The sequence below is a fragment of the Scyliorhinus torazame genome, chromosome 2 (genome assembly GCF_047496885.1).
Source record: "Scyliorhinus torazame isolate Kashiwa2021f chromosome 2, sScyTor2.1, whole genome shotgun sequence".
NCBI lineage: Eukaryota > Metazoa > Chordata > Chondrichthyes > Carcharhiniformes > Scyliorhinidae > Scyliorhinus > Scyliorhinus torazame.
This window is the reverse complement of record NC_092708.1, coordinates 23,407,350-23,422,089: the sequence shown is the minus strand read 5'-3', so window position 1 is coordinate 23,422,089 and position 14,740 is coordinate 23,407,350. Positions and strand designations below refer to the sequence as shown.

Genomic DNA, 14,740 nt, shown 5'->3' with positions numbered 1-14,740 from the left:
CGGGAATCGAACCTGGGACCCTGATGCTGTGAAGCAATAGTGCTAGCCACTGGGCTACCGTGCTGCCCATGCTGGCCTAGCCAGCAATGCACACACCCCAAAAAAGAATGAAAAAGTAAATTATCATGATCTGGCAGCTTTCATGGTAATTTTTCTGGAAATAATGAAAAATGGCCAGATTTATTCAACACAATTACCCGACTTGTTGCAGTGCGATTCGTACTCATGGCCTCTGGGAACCTCATCCCGGACAATAGCCGCCACGTCACCTGTCTGGATGGGAATTCTTGCCTTCCTTGCAAGCTGGATATGGACACTAGATCTGCTTCAAATCTGAGCTCATACCGTTCATTCCAACAGCCCCATCAGAGACTCCTGCCATCAGTTCAGCGTATCACAATAGGGACTTTGTTTTCAACTGGCTGATTGCTCTGCTTGTCAATTCAGGGTCCCTGCGACCTGTTTTTAAAATAAATCTCTATCTTTCAAACGGATATTCAAAAGTCCCAGAGTTGGGAGAATCATGAAATAAAATATTTCTCTCCACTCCTGGTTTTACTGCGTCAGACCTCATTCCTGAGCTAATGCTCTGTGTAGCTGGCACATGGCAAGGTGCAGGTGTTCCCAAACTCTGGTTTGCAACCCCCCCAATGCCCTGTCTGGAAACTCTAGCTGGACAGCCCTTGATGCACTAGATCGGTGCTGTCAAAAAGCCCAGCCAGAGGTGGACAGGGAGCTCAAGGTGCACCCTTCAACGTCACAACCACTTTTTAGCAGGTTGTGTGTGTGGGTCTGGGGTGCCTGAATGCTAATTTGGCTGCACTGACTGAAGGGGAAAAAACAGGAGGTCACGCAAACTCGGCTCGGGAGGTGACAGGTAGCTTCAAACTTCACTGCGTTTCTGCTCCTATACCCTGGGCGAGCAACCCTGCTTCACAGGCAGTGGCAGCTAGGCCAAAAGGGTGGATGGTGGAATAGGATTGGGTGTGCGTGCGAAGGGAGGGGGTTGGGTTGCTGTCTGATCATTGGGGGAGGGGTTGGGAAGAGGGACTGCTGAGTGTGGGGGGGGAGAGGGACCACTGAGTGAGTGGCAGGTTTGCACTTTGGGAAGAGGAGAAAGTGAGTGTGTGTGAAGGGATTGAGAAGAAGGACTACTGAGTGAGTGGCGGGTGGGTGGGGGGGCGATTAGGAAGACGAGCTGCTGAATGAGTTTGCGGGAGGGGAATTTGGGAAGAGAGGCTGGCGTGTGTGTTTAATGGGGAGAGAGGAGCTGATTACAGTTGGGGTGGGGTTTGAGCGGCTAAGCTGAGACCTCTGCCATTGGGGAATATGGGGAGCTTGGCAGAAACCTACATGAATACATAAAGTAAGATTTTTACAAAACACTTCAAAACCAATGTTCATATTTATCTGAGGTATATGTTGATCTATATTACAGAAACTTTAATAATTATATGCTGAATCTTATAATGCTGCTTTATTACTGTTTTGTATTTGCTGGTGCCTGGGGTTGTGATAATTTTCAGATGTTAAAATTGGTCACATTGGAAAATAATTTGAAAAGCACTGGCATAGTTACTGGACCAGTAATCCAAAGGCTGGGATTAATGATCTATAGACAGGAGTTCAAACCACAGCAAGTTTAAATTCAGCCCATTAAATAAATCTGGGATTAAAAATTAGTATCAATAATGAGGACCGTGATAAAAACCGGGAAAATCCCCCAACTGGTTCACTAATATATTATAGGGAAGGAAATCTGCCATCCTTACCCAGTCTGGCCGAAATGCACTCCAAGCCCACAGCAATGCAGTTGTCTCTTAATTGCATTCTGAAATGAAGGCAGTCATTAGAGCATAATTAAGGATGGTCGATAAATACTGGCCTTGCCACCAATGCTTGCTTTCCATGAATGCATAAAAACAAATCCACTGTTCAGATTTTGAACCAAGTCAGGTAAATTGATGAACCACGTTGTGTATTGTTCTCCAATAAATACTCCGTTGGGATTAATTGCCATTCCCAGACCTCCCCCATATTTCCTATCAACCAATTAGCACTCTTGAAGGGCCACCATATAATAGAAGGAAATAAAATACTGCAGATGCTGAAAATCTGAAATAAAAGCAGAGAATGCTGGAAGTGCTCCGTCTGGCAGCATCTGCGAAGAGAAGGAACAGAGCTTGTGTTTCAGGCTGAGGATGGTTCATCAGAAGTGAGGAAAATTCTGAAACACATTCGAGCAAGAAACCGAGAAGAGCAGAAGGGGAGGTCTGTGTTAGGGTGAAAGGCAGGAGAGATTTAAATGATACAGAGAGGTTAGGTTCCAACCACACTCCATCGCCGTCATCAGAGTGCAGGAACGATTTGCTACATCTTCCAGTATAATGACTGGAGCAAAATTGTAGGAAGAGAAAGTTTAACTAATTCTCTCACCCACCTATCACCATCTCATTGAATCCCTACAGTGCAGAAGGAGGCCATTTGGCCCATCAAGTCTGCACCAACCAACTGAAAGAGTACCCTACACAGACCCCCGCCTTATCCCCCTAACCTCACCTAACCCACACATCTTGGAACACTAAGGGGCAATTTAGCATGGCCAATCCACCTAACCTGCATGTCTTTGGACTGTGGGAGGAAACCGGACACACCTACACAACCTTTTTTCAGATTTGGGAACCCATTGTCTATTAGTTGTTAACAACACTGCAGCAGGAGAACTTTGGGCAATTGGTCTGGAATCTTGTTTCCTCTTCATCACTGCCTTTGCTTCGTCTGCTGATATGGTTTATATTTGTGGTTAAGCGAAGCTTTAAGAGACAGCTTTGGCACATCAACATGCTCTTTGTGCACTGGATGTATTGAAATGTTGCTAATCCAATTAACGTTTCAGCACCAATCTCCATCTGTTTCATCAGTGAATCTCATGTTCTATAAATTGACTGTAAATTTGAGAAAGGATTAAAAAATGAGCTGGGTTTGATGGATTTTTCATGTCTTTGGTCTCCTTTCTGTCCTTGTAGGTCGCCTGCATGATGGGTCTCATGTACCTAACGAGCGTTGCAGGAATTATTGCTGGCACTGCAGTCCTACGGCAGGCGATGTGTTCTAAAGGCCAGGTATATGTGATCTCCCAGAACCAGGATCCTGCTGTGAGCCGCGAGGTTATCTTGGACCCAGTGGAATGCATGCAGGAGACCAAGACCTTTCTTTCCACACCATTCGACGCAGCTGCCGTTCATCTGGCCTGGTCTCGAGGCGCTCCTTCCAGTCTTCCTTGCTGTATCGTAGAAACTGACCCTGGCCATGGGAACTCTGGCATTGCAGTGACTGCGTTCTGTCTCTGGGGTACTGTCCTGACCTCCCTCACTTACAGCACTGACCTGAGGACCATCCGAGAGAAACCTGGAATCGCACCACCCATTTCTTGCTCAAACTGTTGTAAACTGCAGAGCGAGACCGGGCTGGCTGTCAAATGCGGGACATTGAACCAAACGTCTGTGAAAATCGTCTTTCGTCACACCCCGGTGGAAATGTACACCTCCCTCAGTTCAAAGGGCACTCCATCTCCTGTTGGATGCGACGGCTGTACAAAGCACACCGAGTTAAACGGAAAACAACCTCCTTTGAGTCACGGCATTGAGAGACTGATGGACATCCTGTGTCTCTCTGGTTCCCTGAGGATGAGCAGATGCCCTGTGGAAACGGCAATGGCATTTAGCCAGCTTGTGATGCCAGTCTTACCCAGTTAAGAGAATCAAGCACACTTTGGAATTGATGGCCACAGCCACTTTGGACTGAACTTTCTTTTCCTGATCCCAGTTATGAACACTGAAGTAATCCTAAATCCAGCAGTCAAACCAGCAAGAAGAATGTTAAAAGTCACAACACCATCTCGGTCAACCACAAAAACTGGTGGCCCGAATTGGCAGCTATACTTAACCTACACAGCAGTTAGAAATACCATGAATTCATCAAGTTTGTGCTTGGTAGCCAGCTGGCCATTGTATCTTCAAGACACAATCGTAGGCATAGGGAACAATGTTCCTCTCCGCTAACATGAGCAATAAACCTGATTTATAAAAAGAAACTTCCATTCATGCAGACCCTTGTCTCAAATGCCTCGAGGTGCTTTGCATACGAGGAATTACCTTGAAGTGCAAGCAGCTCCTTACATTGGTGAACACGGCAGCAGCTTTGTGAGCACCAGATTCCTGAAAGAACGACCAGATGAATAATTTTTATTCTCGGTGCTGTTGGTTAAGGGAGAAAATCAACCTGCAAGCAGAGCTGCGGGATTTTTGTTTAACTTCCATCTTTCCACGTGGAACCAGTGGACAGTAGCTCTGTTTGACAACTCGCCTGAAGAACAGCGCCTCCAGCAGTGCAGCACTCCCACGGTGTTGCACCGCAGCATCAGCCCAGAGTACGTGCTGAAGTGCTTTAAGTAGAGCCTGATGCTGAATCTTTTCGCAGAAAATGAAGGAAAGTACAACGCAAACACTGTGTCGGCTAGTTGTACTTTGCTGACTGTTTACTTTTGAGTCACGGGACGCGGTATATGTGGGATTTGTAGATTTTTTTTATTGTGGCAATCGAGCGCTTTTCTACTGGGGAGGTTTGATGAAAGTGGGTAAGAATTGGATGTAGGATCCTAAAAGGTCCACATTTGTGAAATGCTAACTATGCGTTTGTCTCTGATGTTGAGAGATATGAAAAAAGACACCACTCGTAACTTTGGAACTTTGCACACCTGTAAATTTACTAAAACTGGCCTTTCCTGCTGTGTGAATACTGATTGCATTCTGTATTGTATTTACTACGCAGCCTTACAAGTAGGGCCATGAAGGAGAGGCTGACTTTCTAATTGTGTTTTTCCTTACACGGTGTGTTCTATGTTAACAGGGTGATTTCAGGTTTTATTTTAATACAACAATTAAAGAGATTATAAATGTCTGACGGACATTATAATTAAAACTAAACTTTTAAAATGTTACCTTGTTGGAAAATAAACTTTGGGTACAACAAAGGACTCGGCTTTTGGGTCAATTGCTGAGCGATCGATAAGCATCTGGATAAAAGGGGGACATTAAAGGCCTAAAGTCAAGTTTATAATTTGCACTTGAGTTCATTAGGTAAACACTTAGCAGGACTTGACTGCAAGGATCACCTTTTAGTTGCTCCCAAAAGACTTTAATGCATTAAACAGGGCTCTCGGACTTGTAGAATGTGCAGTCAAAATGGAAACACCTCTTCCTCTGTCCTCCCAAATGAGGGATTTGGTAATTTTGGTGCGCACTATTTTTGGTGGCCTGTGGATTGTTGGACATGTCCTTTTTGTTTTAAATGACAAGCAAGCTTTTACTCTATTTCCTGTCCCTCACCCTTCTTATTTCCTTGTCTTCCTGATGTGGAGATGCCGACGTTGGACTGGGGTGGGCACAGTACGAAGTTTTAAAACACCAGGTTAAAGTCCAACAGGTTTGTTTGGAGTCACTATGTTTCGGAGCACTGCTTCTTCCTCGGATGAATGTAGCAGGTCTCCGAAAGCTAGTGATTTGACACAAACCTGTTGGACTTTAACCTGGTGTTGTAAGACTTCTTATTTGTCTTCCTGGATCGCTGTCTCGTGCGGCTGCTCAAGTGATCAATTCCCTCGCTTCTGCTGATGCCGCTCTGGGCTGACCTGGCAGTGTGACTGAGCTCAGAGGTCCAGGTGGGGATACCATCTGCCACTCCTAAGCCTCCTCTTGGTGCATTTTACACACTGAATGACTGAGCTGACCAGACTAGGAAGTCCCCAGGTCCCATCACTGGTTTGCTGATCCCAGCCAGGGCATTTGTAGGGGTTTCGGTGGGACGGAAGGAAAACTCTAGCAGACTGCTGCTTCTTAACATTGTCAAATGACCTCCCTAGATGTTTGCATGTTTAAAGAGGCAAGGACAAAAGAACAAAGAAGAAGAACAAAGAAAATTACAGCACAGGAACAGGCCCTTCGGCCCTCCCAGCCTGCGCTGATCCAGATCCTTCATCTAAACCTGTCGCCTATTTTCCAAGGATCTACTTCCCTCTGTTCCCTGCCCGTTCATATATCTGTCTAGATGCATCTTAAATGATGCTATCGTGCCCGCCTCTACCACCTCCGCTGGCAAAGCGTTCCAGGCACCCACCACCTTCTGTGTAAAAAAGCTTTCCACGCACATCTCCCTTAAACTTTCCCCCTCTCACTTGAAATCGTGACCCCTTGTAATTGACACCACCACTCTTGGAAAAAGCTTGTTGCTATCCACCCTGTCCATACCTCTCATAATTTTGTAGACCTCAATCAGGTCCCCCCTCAACCTCTGTCGTTCCAACAACAACAATCCTAATATACTCAACCTTTCTTCATAGCTAGCACCCTCCATACCAGGCAACATCCTGCTGAACCTCCTCTGCACCCTCTCTAAAGCATCCACATCCTTCTGGTAATGTGGCGACCAGAACTGCACGCAGTATTCCAAATGTGGCCTAACAAATGTCCTATACAACTAACATGACCTGCCGGCTCTTGTACTCAATACCCCGTCCGATGAAGGCAAGCATGCTGTATGCCTTCTTGACCACTCTATCGACCTGCATTGCCACCTTCAGGGTACAGTGAACCTGAACTCCCAGATCTCTCTGTACATTAATTTCCCCCAGGACTCTTCCATTGACCGTATAGTCCACTCTTGAATTGGATCTTCCAAAATGCATCACCTCGCATTTGCCTGGATTGAACTCCATCTGCCATTTCTCTGCCCAACTCTCCAATCTATCTATATTTTGCTGTATTCTCTGACAGTTCCCCTCGCTATCTACAACTCCACCAATCTTAGTATCATCTGCAAACTTGCTAATCAGACCACCTATACCTTCGTCCAGATCGTTTATGTATATCACAAACAACAGTGGTCCGAGCACGGATCCCTGTGGAACACCAATAGTCACCTTTCTCCATTTTGAAACACTCCCACCACTATCTGTCTCCTGTTGCCCAGTCAGTTCTTTATCCATCTAGCTAGTACACCCTGAACCCCATGCAACTTCACTTTTTCCATCAACCTGCCATGGGAAACTTTATGAATGAATGAAAATCGCTTATTGTCACGAGTAGGCTTCAATGAAGTTACTGTGAAAAGCCCCTAGTCGCCACAGTCCGGCGCCTGTTCGGGGAGGCTGGTACGGGAATCGAACCGTGCTGCTGGCCTGCCTTGGTCTGCTTTAAAAGCCAGCGATTTAGCCCAGTGAGCTAAACCAGTCCCCTTCACTATCTGCTACTCCACCAATCTTAGTGTCATCTGCAAACTTGCTAATCAGACCACCTATACCTTCCTCCAGATCATTTATGTATATCACAAGCATCACTGGTCACAGTTCTCCATTTTGAGAAACTCCCACTACTACTCTCTGCCTCCTGTTGCCCAGCCAGTTCTTTATCCATCTAGCTTGTACACTCTGGACCCCATGAGACTTCACTTTCTCCATCAGCCTTATCAAACGCCTTACTGAAGTCCATGTATATGACATCTACAGCCCTTCCCTCATCAATTAATTTTGTCACTTCCTCCAAGAATTCTATTAGGGTTGTAAGACATGACCTTCCCTGCACAAAACCATGATGCCTATCACTGATAAGTCTATTTTCTTCCAAATGTGAATAGATCCTGTCCCTCAGTATCTTCTCCAACAGTTTGCCTACCACTGACGTCAAGCTCACAGGTCTATAATTCCCTGGTTTATCCCTGCTACCCTTCTTAAACAAAGGGACATTAGCAATTCTCCAGACCTCCGGGACCTCACCCATGCTCAAGGATGCTACAAAGATATCTGTTAAGACCCCAGCTATTTCGTCCTTCGCTTGCCTCAGTAACCTGGGATAGATCCCATCCGGACCTGGGGACTTGTCCACCTTAATGCCTTTTAGAATACCCAAAACTTCCCCCTTCCTTATGCCGACTTGACCTAGAGTATTTAAACATCCATCCCGAACCTCAACATCCATCATGTTCCTCTCCTTGGTGAATACCGATGCAAAGTACTCATTAAGAATCTCACCCATTTACTCCACGCATAAATTCCCTCTTTTGTCTTTGAGTGGGCCAATCCTTTAAAAGGCTTTGGGATTTTCCTTAACCCTGTTAGCCAAAGATATTTCATGACCCCTTTTAGCCCACTTTATTGCGCGTTTGAGATTTGTCCTACTTTCCCGATATTCCTCCAAAGCTTCATCAGTTTTAAGTCGCCTCGATCTTATGTATGCTTCCTTTTTCATCTTAGCTAGTCTCACAATTCCACCCGTCATCCATGGTTCCCTAATCTTGCCATTTCTATCCCCCATTTTCACAGGGACATGTCTGTCCTGCACTCTAATCAACCTTTCCTTAAAAGACTCCCACATTTCAAATGTGGATTTACCCTTAAACAGCTGCTCCCAATCCACATTCCCTAGTTCCTGCCGAATTCATAGAAGTTTCATAGAAGTTTACAGCATGGAAACAGGCCCTTCGGCCCAACCAGTCCATGCCGCCCAGTTTTTACCATTAAGCTAGTCCCAGTTGCCCGCACTTGGCCCATAACCCTCTACACCCATCTTACCCATGTAACCATCTAAATGCTTTTTGAAAGACACAATTGTACCCGCCTCTACTACTACCTCTGGCAGCCCATTCCAGACACTCACTACCCTCTGAGTGAAGAAATTGCCCCTCTGGGCCCTTCTGAATCTCTCCCCTCTCACCTTAAACCTATGCCCTCTAGTTTTAGACTCCCCTACCTTTGGGAAAAGATGTTGACTATCTACCTTATCTATGCCCCTCATTATTTTATAGACCTCTATAAGATCACCCCTAAGCCTCCTACACTCCAGGGAAAAAAGTCCCAGTCTATCCAGCCTCTCCTTATAACTCAAACCATCAAGTCCCGGCAACATCCTAGTAAATCTTTTCTGCACTCTTTCTAGTTTAATAATATCCTTTCTATAATAGGGTGCCCAGAACTGCACACAGTATTCCAAGTGTGGCCGTACCAATGTCTTGTACAACTTCAACAAGACGTCCCAACTCCTATATTCAATGTTCTGACCAATGAATTGGATTGGATCTGACTCCCTCAGTTTAATAGGCTGCCAACACTTGGTGTTGAGGCTTAAAACATGACAATTGGGTGATGTACAGGAGGATACACATACCTGAGATTGCACAAGGAGGTTGTAACTCAGGAAAGACAGTGATTTTAAAAAGAACCATCAATGCTTCAATACATTTCCTTTTTGTGCAATTTCCAGCCGCTAAAGTATCTTCTAAAAACTAGATACTAGTTATTTTGAATGTGTAAATCACAGCTATCAAAACTCCAGTTTGTCACAGAATTTGTGATGGGACAACAGGAGAATCAGAGCAGGTCCCAGTACTGTGCATCAACACAGCAAGCATATTAAGTAGTGCAACAGACAACAATAATACACTTTCTGCCAGTAAACTTGGAAGCGTTGAGTCTTGGCAGCTTAGAAAGGTTAATTTGCGTGTCCTGTTATCTCTGTCAATGGCTAGAAGTTTATTATCATAAGAAGTAAGCTAAATTCAACAAGGAAGCAGTGTTTTTGTGATGACTGAAATGTATTTTCCCGGTTTTGTGGTAAATGTAAATCTCTATGCACCAATGCTTCTGTGCCGGGCCTGAAATGGCTGGCTGAACCAAAAAAGGGTTAACTGCAAAATGCCAGGGGCTGTTTAGCACAGGGCTAAATCGCTGGCTTTGAAAGCAGACCAAGGCAGGCCAGCAAGCACAGTTCAATTCCCGTAACAGCCTCCCCGAACAGGCGCCGGAATGTGGCGACTAGGGGGCTTTTCACAGTAACTCCATTTGAAGCCTACTTGTGACAATAAGCGATTTTCATTTTCATTTCATGCTGCGAATCTCACAATAAGTAGCAGCTCTGCCAATGTCGGAACACAAAGTAAAGTTCAGATTTTGGCTTCGAGCGTCCCAGACTAGCAGCGGCCACTGATTGCTGAAAGGCATTTGGCTGTGAGTTCACCCCGCGTTGTGTTTCATCCACGATTTCACAGTACCAGTGCTAGTCTTGCCACATAATTAAAAGCCTCCCAGCCCCTGAGAAAAATACAGGCCTTCGTGATTTTACAAAATGGAATGCCGTGTCAGGCAGTCGGGAGGGTGGGGATTGAACTTGTCCGGATTTTACCCCACTCTGTAGCATTAAAATAGTCTGTATTGTTGGGCTGTTTCCTTTTAAAGAGTTTACTGGTATTCGCTAATTGTCATGAAAGGACTCTCGCATCATTGCTTCAGGAGAGTTATGTTTCGGGAACCTTCCATTCATCCTACCAATAAGTCCAAACTCATTTCATTCCTCTCTCTCTCGGCTTGTGTTTTGCTGCCTTCCTCTCTTTGTTACTACTCTCTCTTCTCTTTGTTTTGTTCCTCCTCCACTTCATTTTCTCCTGTCTGTAAAACCACAGAATGATAGGGCACAGAAGGAAGCTGTTCAGCCCATCCTGACTCTGCTGGTTCTCAAAGAGCCATCCAAACTGGTTCACTCCCCTCACCCTGATCTTTCCCCATATCCCTGCAAAGTTTTCCTTTCACGTATTTCTGCACTTTCATGTCCTTTAATTATGTGTTGGCATCAAACCATCGTCACAATTGCTTGCATAACGGGATGAGGCTTATGATGAAAAAGAATTCTTCCAAACCTGTGCACAATTTAACTGCAGAAGATCCACAATTTCTCTGCAGTGAGGAATCAGTTATTTACAACGGCAGAACATTTCATTTCCCAAATTCTCCGCAGTAAACTTGTGCTGGATGTAAGCTAATTTTAAAAATGTGAAGCGTTTTAGCTTCTACCTTAAGTGTTAGACCGTGTCCTTAGTTTGTGGAAATGCTGATGTAATGAGGCTCCATTTGGGTAGCTGAGGACCATGAATGTAACATCTTGAGGGGGCCAGAAGTTGCAGCAAACTTGCTCTTGTTCGCCGACATCTTTTAGTAAATCGGAAAAGATTGAGAAGAGAGAAAAGGAAATTCTTCCACCCTTGCGGTGTTTCACAAATATGCATCGTGACCCAAACGCCACTAGCCCACAAATGAGAACAAAATCTCTGTAAACACTCCTCAGATCAGGCAGCAGAGCAAGAACTAGAATAAATGTTTCGCGTCGATGTTCATCATTTTGGGTTCCCAGCATCTGTGACCTCTTGCCTTTACACCACTTACACAGGTAGCTTAACTTGCAAACATTAAAAGTATTTCTCTGCAATAACTTTTTTTGCTCTGTGCTTGAAGGACCCCCAGCAGCAGGGGAAAGCATTGAGGATCACAGCAAGAACAAAGCATGTGTTTTCAGGTTAAATTCAAAGGAGAAAGTTCCAAACAAGTTGGTCAACGAATGTAAAGGTTCAGAGGAAGCTGGAACTTGAAAATTTGTGGTTGGTTTTTAAAATGGTGCGATACTGTTTCAGTCTTGCCATGCAGGAACTCTGCGCTGTCTGCAGTATTTCTAATTCTTTTCATTGGCAAGTAATAAATGCTGATTAAAGGAGCACATCCAAACAAGGTTTAACGTTTTTCAACAGGATTTATTGTTACGGTAGATTTACCCCAACTTTGGGTTTGCTTTCCACTGTCCGCTGTTAATAAGGGAAAATTTTATTTGGTTAGTAATGCAGTGCAAACAGTTTTACTGATGAAATAGTTCCATTTTCTGTAATGCAATTTCACTTACAAAAGATTCAGCCATTTATATTCATTTATATTTCACCTGTCGTTCACTTTTGAAATTCTTACATGCTAGTATTAAAAAGAAAAAGTGCAAAATTATTCCTCCGTTTCTGTGGTTTTGCTGGTCTCATATTCTTGTCAATCCTTTGCGCACAGCCGCATCCTTTTTTTCAGGGTTATTGGCTACACTCTGATCACATTGTTTTCCTATTAGATTGTTTGTTTCAACTGACTTCTAATAAATTTACTCAGTTGCATCGAAGTTCATTTTTAAATATTGGCGTCCAGCTTTGAAAACTAGAGGATAATTGAATCATCGCAAAGAATGTGGCTTCGATGTGTTCAAAGTTACCTCCGCTATATCTAAAATATATATCCCGGCTCTGGGTCACTGTCCGTGTGGAGTTTGCACATTCTCCCCCTGTCTGTGTGGGTCTCACCCCCACAACCCAAAGATGCGGAGTCTGCACATCCTCCCCGTGTCTGCGTGGGTTTCCTCCGGGTGCTCCGGTTTCCTCCCACAGTCCAAAGATGTGCAGGTTAGGTGGATTGGCCATGATAAATTGCCCTTATTGTCCAACATTGCCCTTAGTGTTGGGTGGGGTTACTGGGTTATGGGGATAGGGTGGAGGTGTTGACCTTGGGTAGGGTGCTCTGTCCAAGAGCTGGTGCAGACTCGATGGGCCGAATGGACTCCTGCAATGTAAATTCTACGATAATCTATGTGCAGGGTAGGTGGATTGGCCATGCTAAATTGCCCCTTAATTGGAAAAAGTGAATTGGATACTCTAAATTTAGTTATTTTTTAAATAAATAAATAAGATACCCCAATCACTGGAAAATGTCTGTCTAATTTACTCTATCCCGTGCATTCATAGTTTTGAATACTTCTATTAAATTACCCCTTAATCTCTATTTTAAAAAAGCTCTTTCCAATTCTTAATGCTTCTATTTTCTCACGCAAGCAATATATGTCCTGTATCCTCTCCCTCACCTCAATATCCTTCATGTTTGGAGCCACATACGAGTTAGGAACAGAAGTTGGTTATTCCATAGAACTATAGAATTCCTACAGTGCAGAAGGAGGCCATTTGGCCCATCGAGTCTGCACCGACCCTCTGAAAGAGCACCCCCCATGGCCCACTCCCCCACCCTATCCCATAACCCCACCTAAACTGCACACCTTTGGACTGTGAGGGGGAAACCTGAGCACCCATGAGGTAACCACGCAGATGGGGGGGAGAATGTGCAAACTTCACACAGGTGATCACACATGGCCAGAATCGAACCCGGGTCCCTGGTGTAGTAAGGCAGCAGTGCTAACCATCATGCTGCTCATCATGGCTGATCTGATTGAAGCCTCAATTCTACTTTACCTTGATAACTTTTGATTCCCTTGTTAGTGAAGAATCTATGTACTTTATGCTCTATGCTTTAAAAATATTCAATGACCCTGCCCCCACTGCTCTTTCACAGATTTCAGATCACCTGAGAGAGAAAACAAACCTTATCCCCACCTTAAATGAGAGGTCCCTTATTTTTAAACTACGCCCTCTTGTTTGTAGTCTTCCCCACAAGGGGAAATATCCTTTCAGCATCCATCCTGTCAAGGCCCCTCAAGATCTGGTGTTTCTCATCCTCAACTCCAATGGATGCAGGTCCAATCTATCCAGCCTTTCCTCAAAAGATAACCTCTAATTCCAGGAATCAGTGAAGTGAACCTTCTTTGAACTGCTAATGCAATTGTGTCCTTCCTTTAATAAGGAGACCAAAACTGCACTACTCTAGATATGGTGCCACCAATGCCCTGTACAGCTGTGGCAAAACATCCCTACTTCTATGTTCCATTCCCCTTGCAATATATTTTAAAATGTGTTCATGGGATGTGGGTATCGCAGGCTGGGCCAGCATTTATTGCCCATCCCTAGTTGCCCTTGAGGGGGCAGGAGTCATCTGTCGGCCAGACAGCAGATTTCCTTACATCAGTGAACCAGATGGGTTTTTACAACAGTCAGCAATGGTTTCACGGTTATCGTTAGACTTTCAAATCCAGATTTTTATTAAATTCAAATTTCGCCATCTGCAGTGGTGGGATTCGAACCCGGGTCCCCAGAACGTTACCCTGGGTTTACTGGTCCAGTGGCAATACCGCTACACCGCCACCTGTGCATAACACTTCAACTGTGGTGTAATTGAGGTTTAGAAGAACAACTTTCATTTTTATAGCACCTTTTCAGATCTCAGGATGTCTTGAAGTGCTTTACAGCCAATGAAGGAGGTTGACGTGTTGTCACTGGTGCAGAGAACGTAGCAGTCATTTTATCTGACAGGCAGGGATAAAATAAATGAAGAGATCTGTTTTAAGCGTTGGCTAAAATATAACTTGCTTGGGAGAACTTCCCTGCTCTTCAAATAGTGCCGAGGGACCTCTTCAGCCCAACTGAGCGGAAAGCCATGTCTTTGCTTTAGCTCCCCAACCAAAAATCTAATGCCGCCACCAACAGTGTGGCCCTCCCTCTGGAGTGTCGAGATCAGATAATGCACTCAAATTTCTGGAGTGGGGTTTGAACCTGCGATCGGACTACGGTGAACACAATTTATGTAGATTCACCATTGCAACTCAACTTGCACATTCTATACTCGTCATAAAATTCGGCCTTCCTTTTTTATAGTTTGTGGGCTTAACGCATAAAGAGCTACTTTTAAAATCCCGTGATTTTGAATCTCCAAATCTGTTTTTCCATGTCGTTCCGCTGCCTCCAGTCAAAATGTAAACATTTTATCCAAAGTTTAGCAACTCACATTTGTTGACCTTTAATTCACGCACAAGCGAAACACCAGAGGTTTCCGAGCATCTGGGTTGCATCCAAAGTGACTGGCACTTTCAGAACGCAAGTGATGAAAATTATATTACTGCAAAAGGGTTTTCAATCATTCCTGGGATATGGACGTGGCCGCCAATGCCAGCGTTTA

The 14,740-nt window shown here is 44.6% G+C and overlaps 1 protein-coding gene across 4 annotated transcripts in view; it reads left to right on the top strand.

The window, feature by feature from the left end:
* Window positions 1-11,866, top strand: part of cnppd1 (cyclin Pas1/PHO80 domain containing 1) — a 59,095-nt gene extending 47,229 nt beyond the window's left edge. For all 4 annotated transcript variants that reach the window (XM_072469544.1, XM_072469534.1, XM_072469524.1 and 1 more), the window contains one exon: window positions 3,027-11,866. In XM_072469544.1, coding sequence (XP_072325645.1) covers window positions 3,027-3,755 — 729 coding nt within the window. In that variant the 3' untranslated portion in view covers window positions 3,756-11,866. The remainder of the gene's footprint in view (window positions 1-3,026) is intronic.
* The last annotated feature ends 2,874 nt before the right edge of the window (window positions 11,867-14,740 follow it).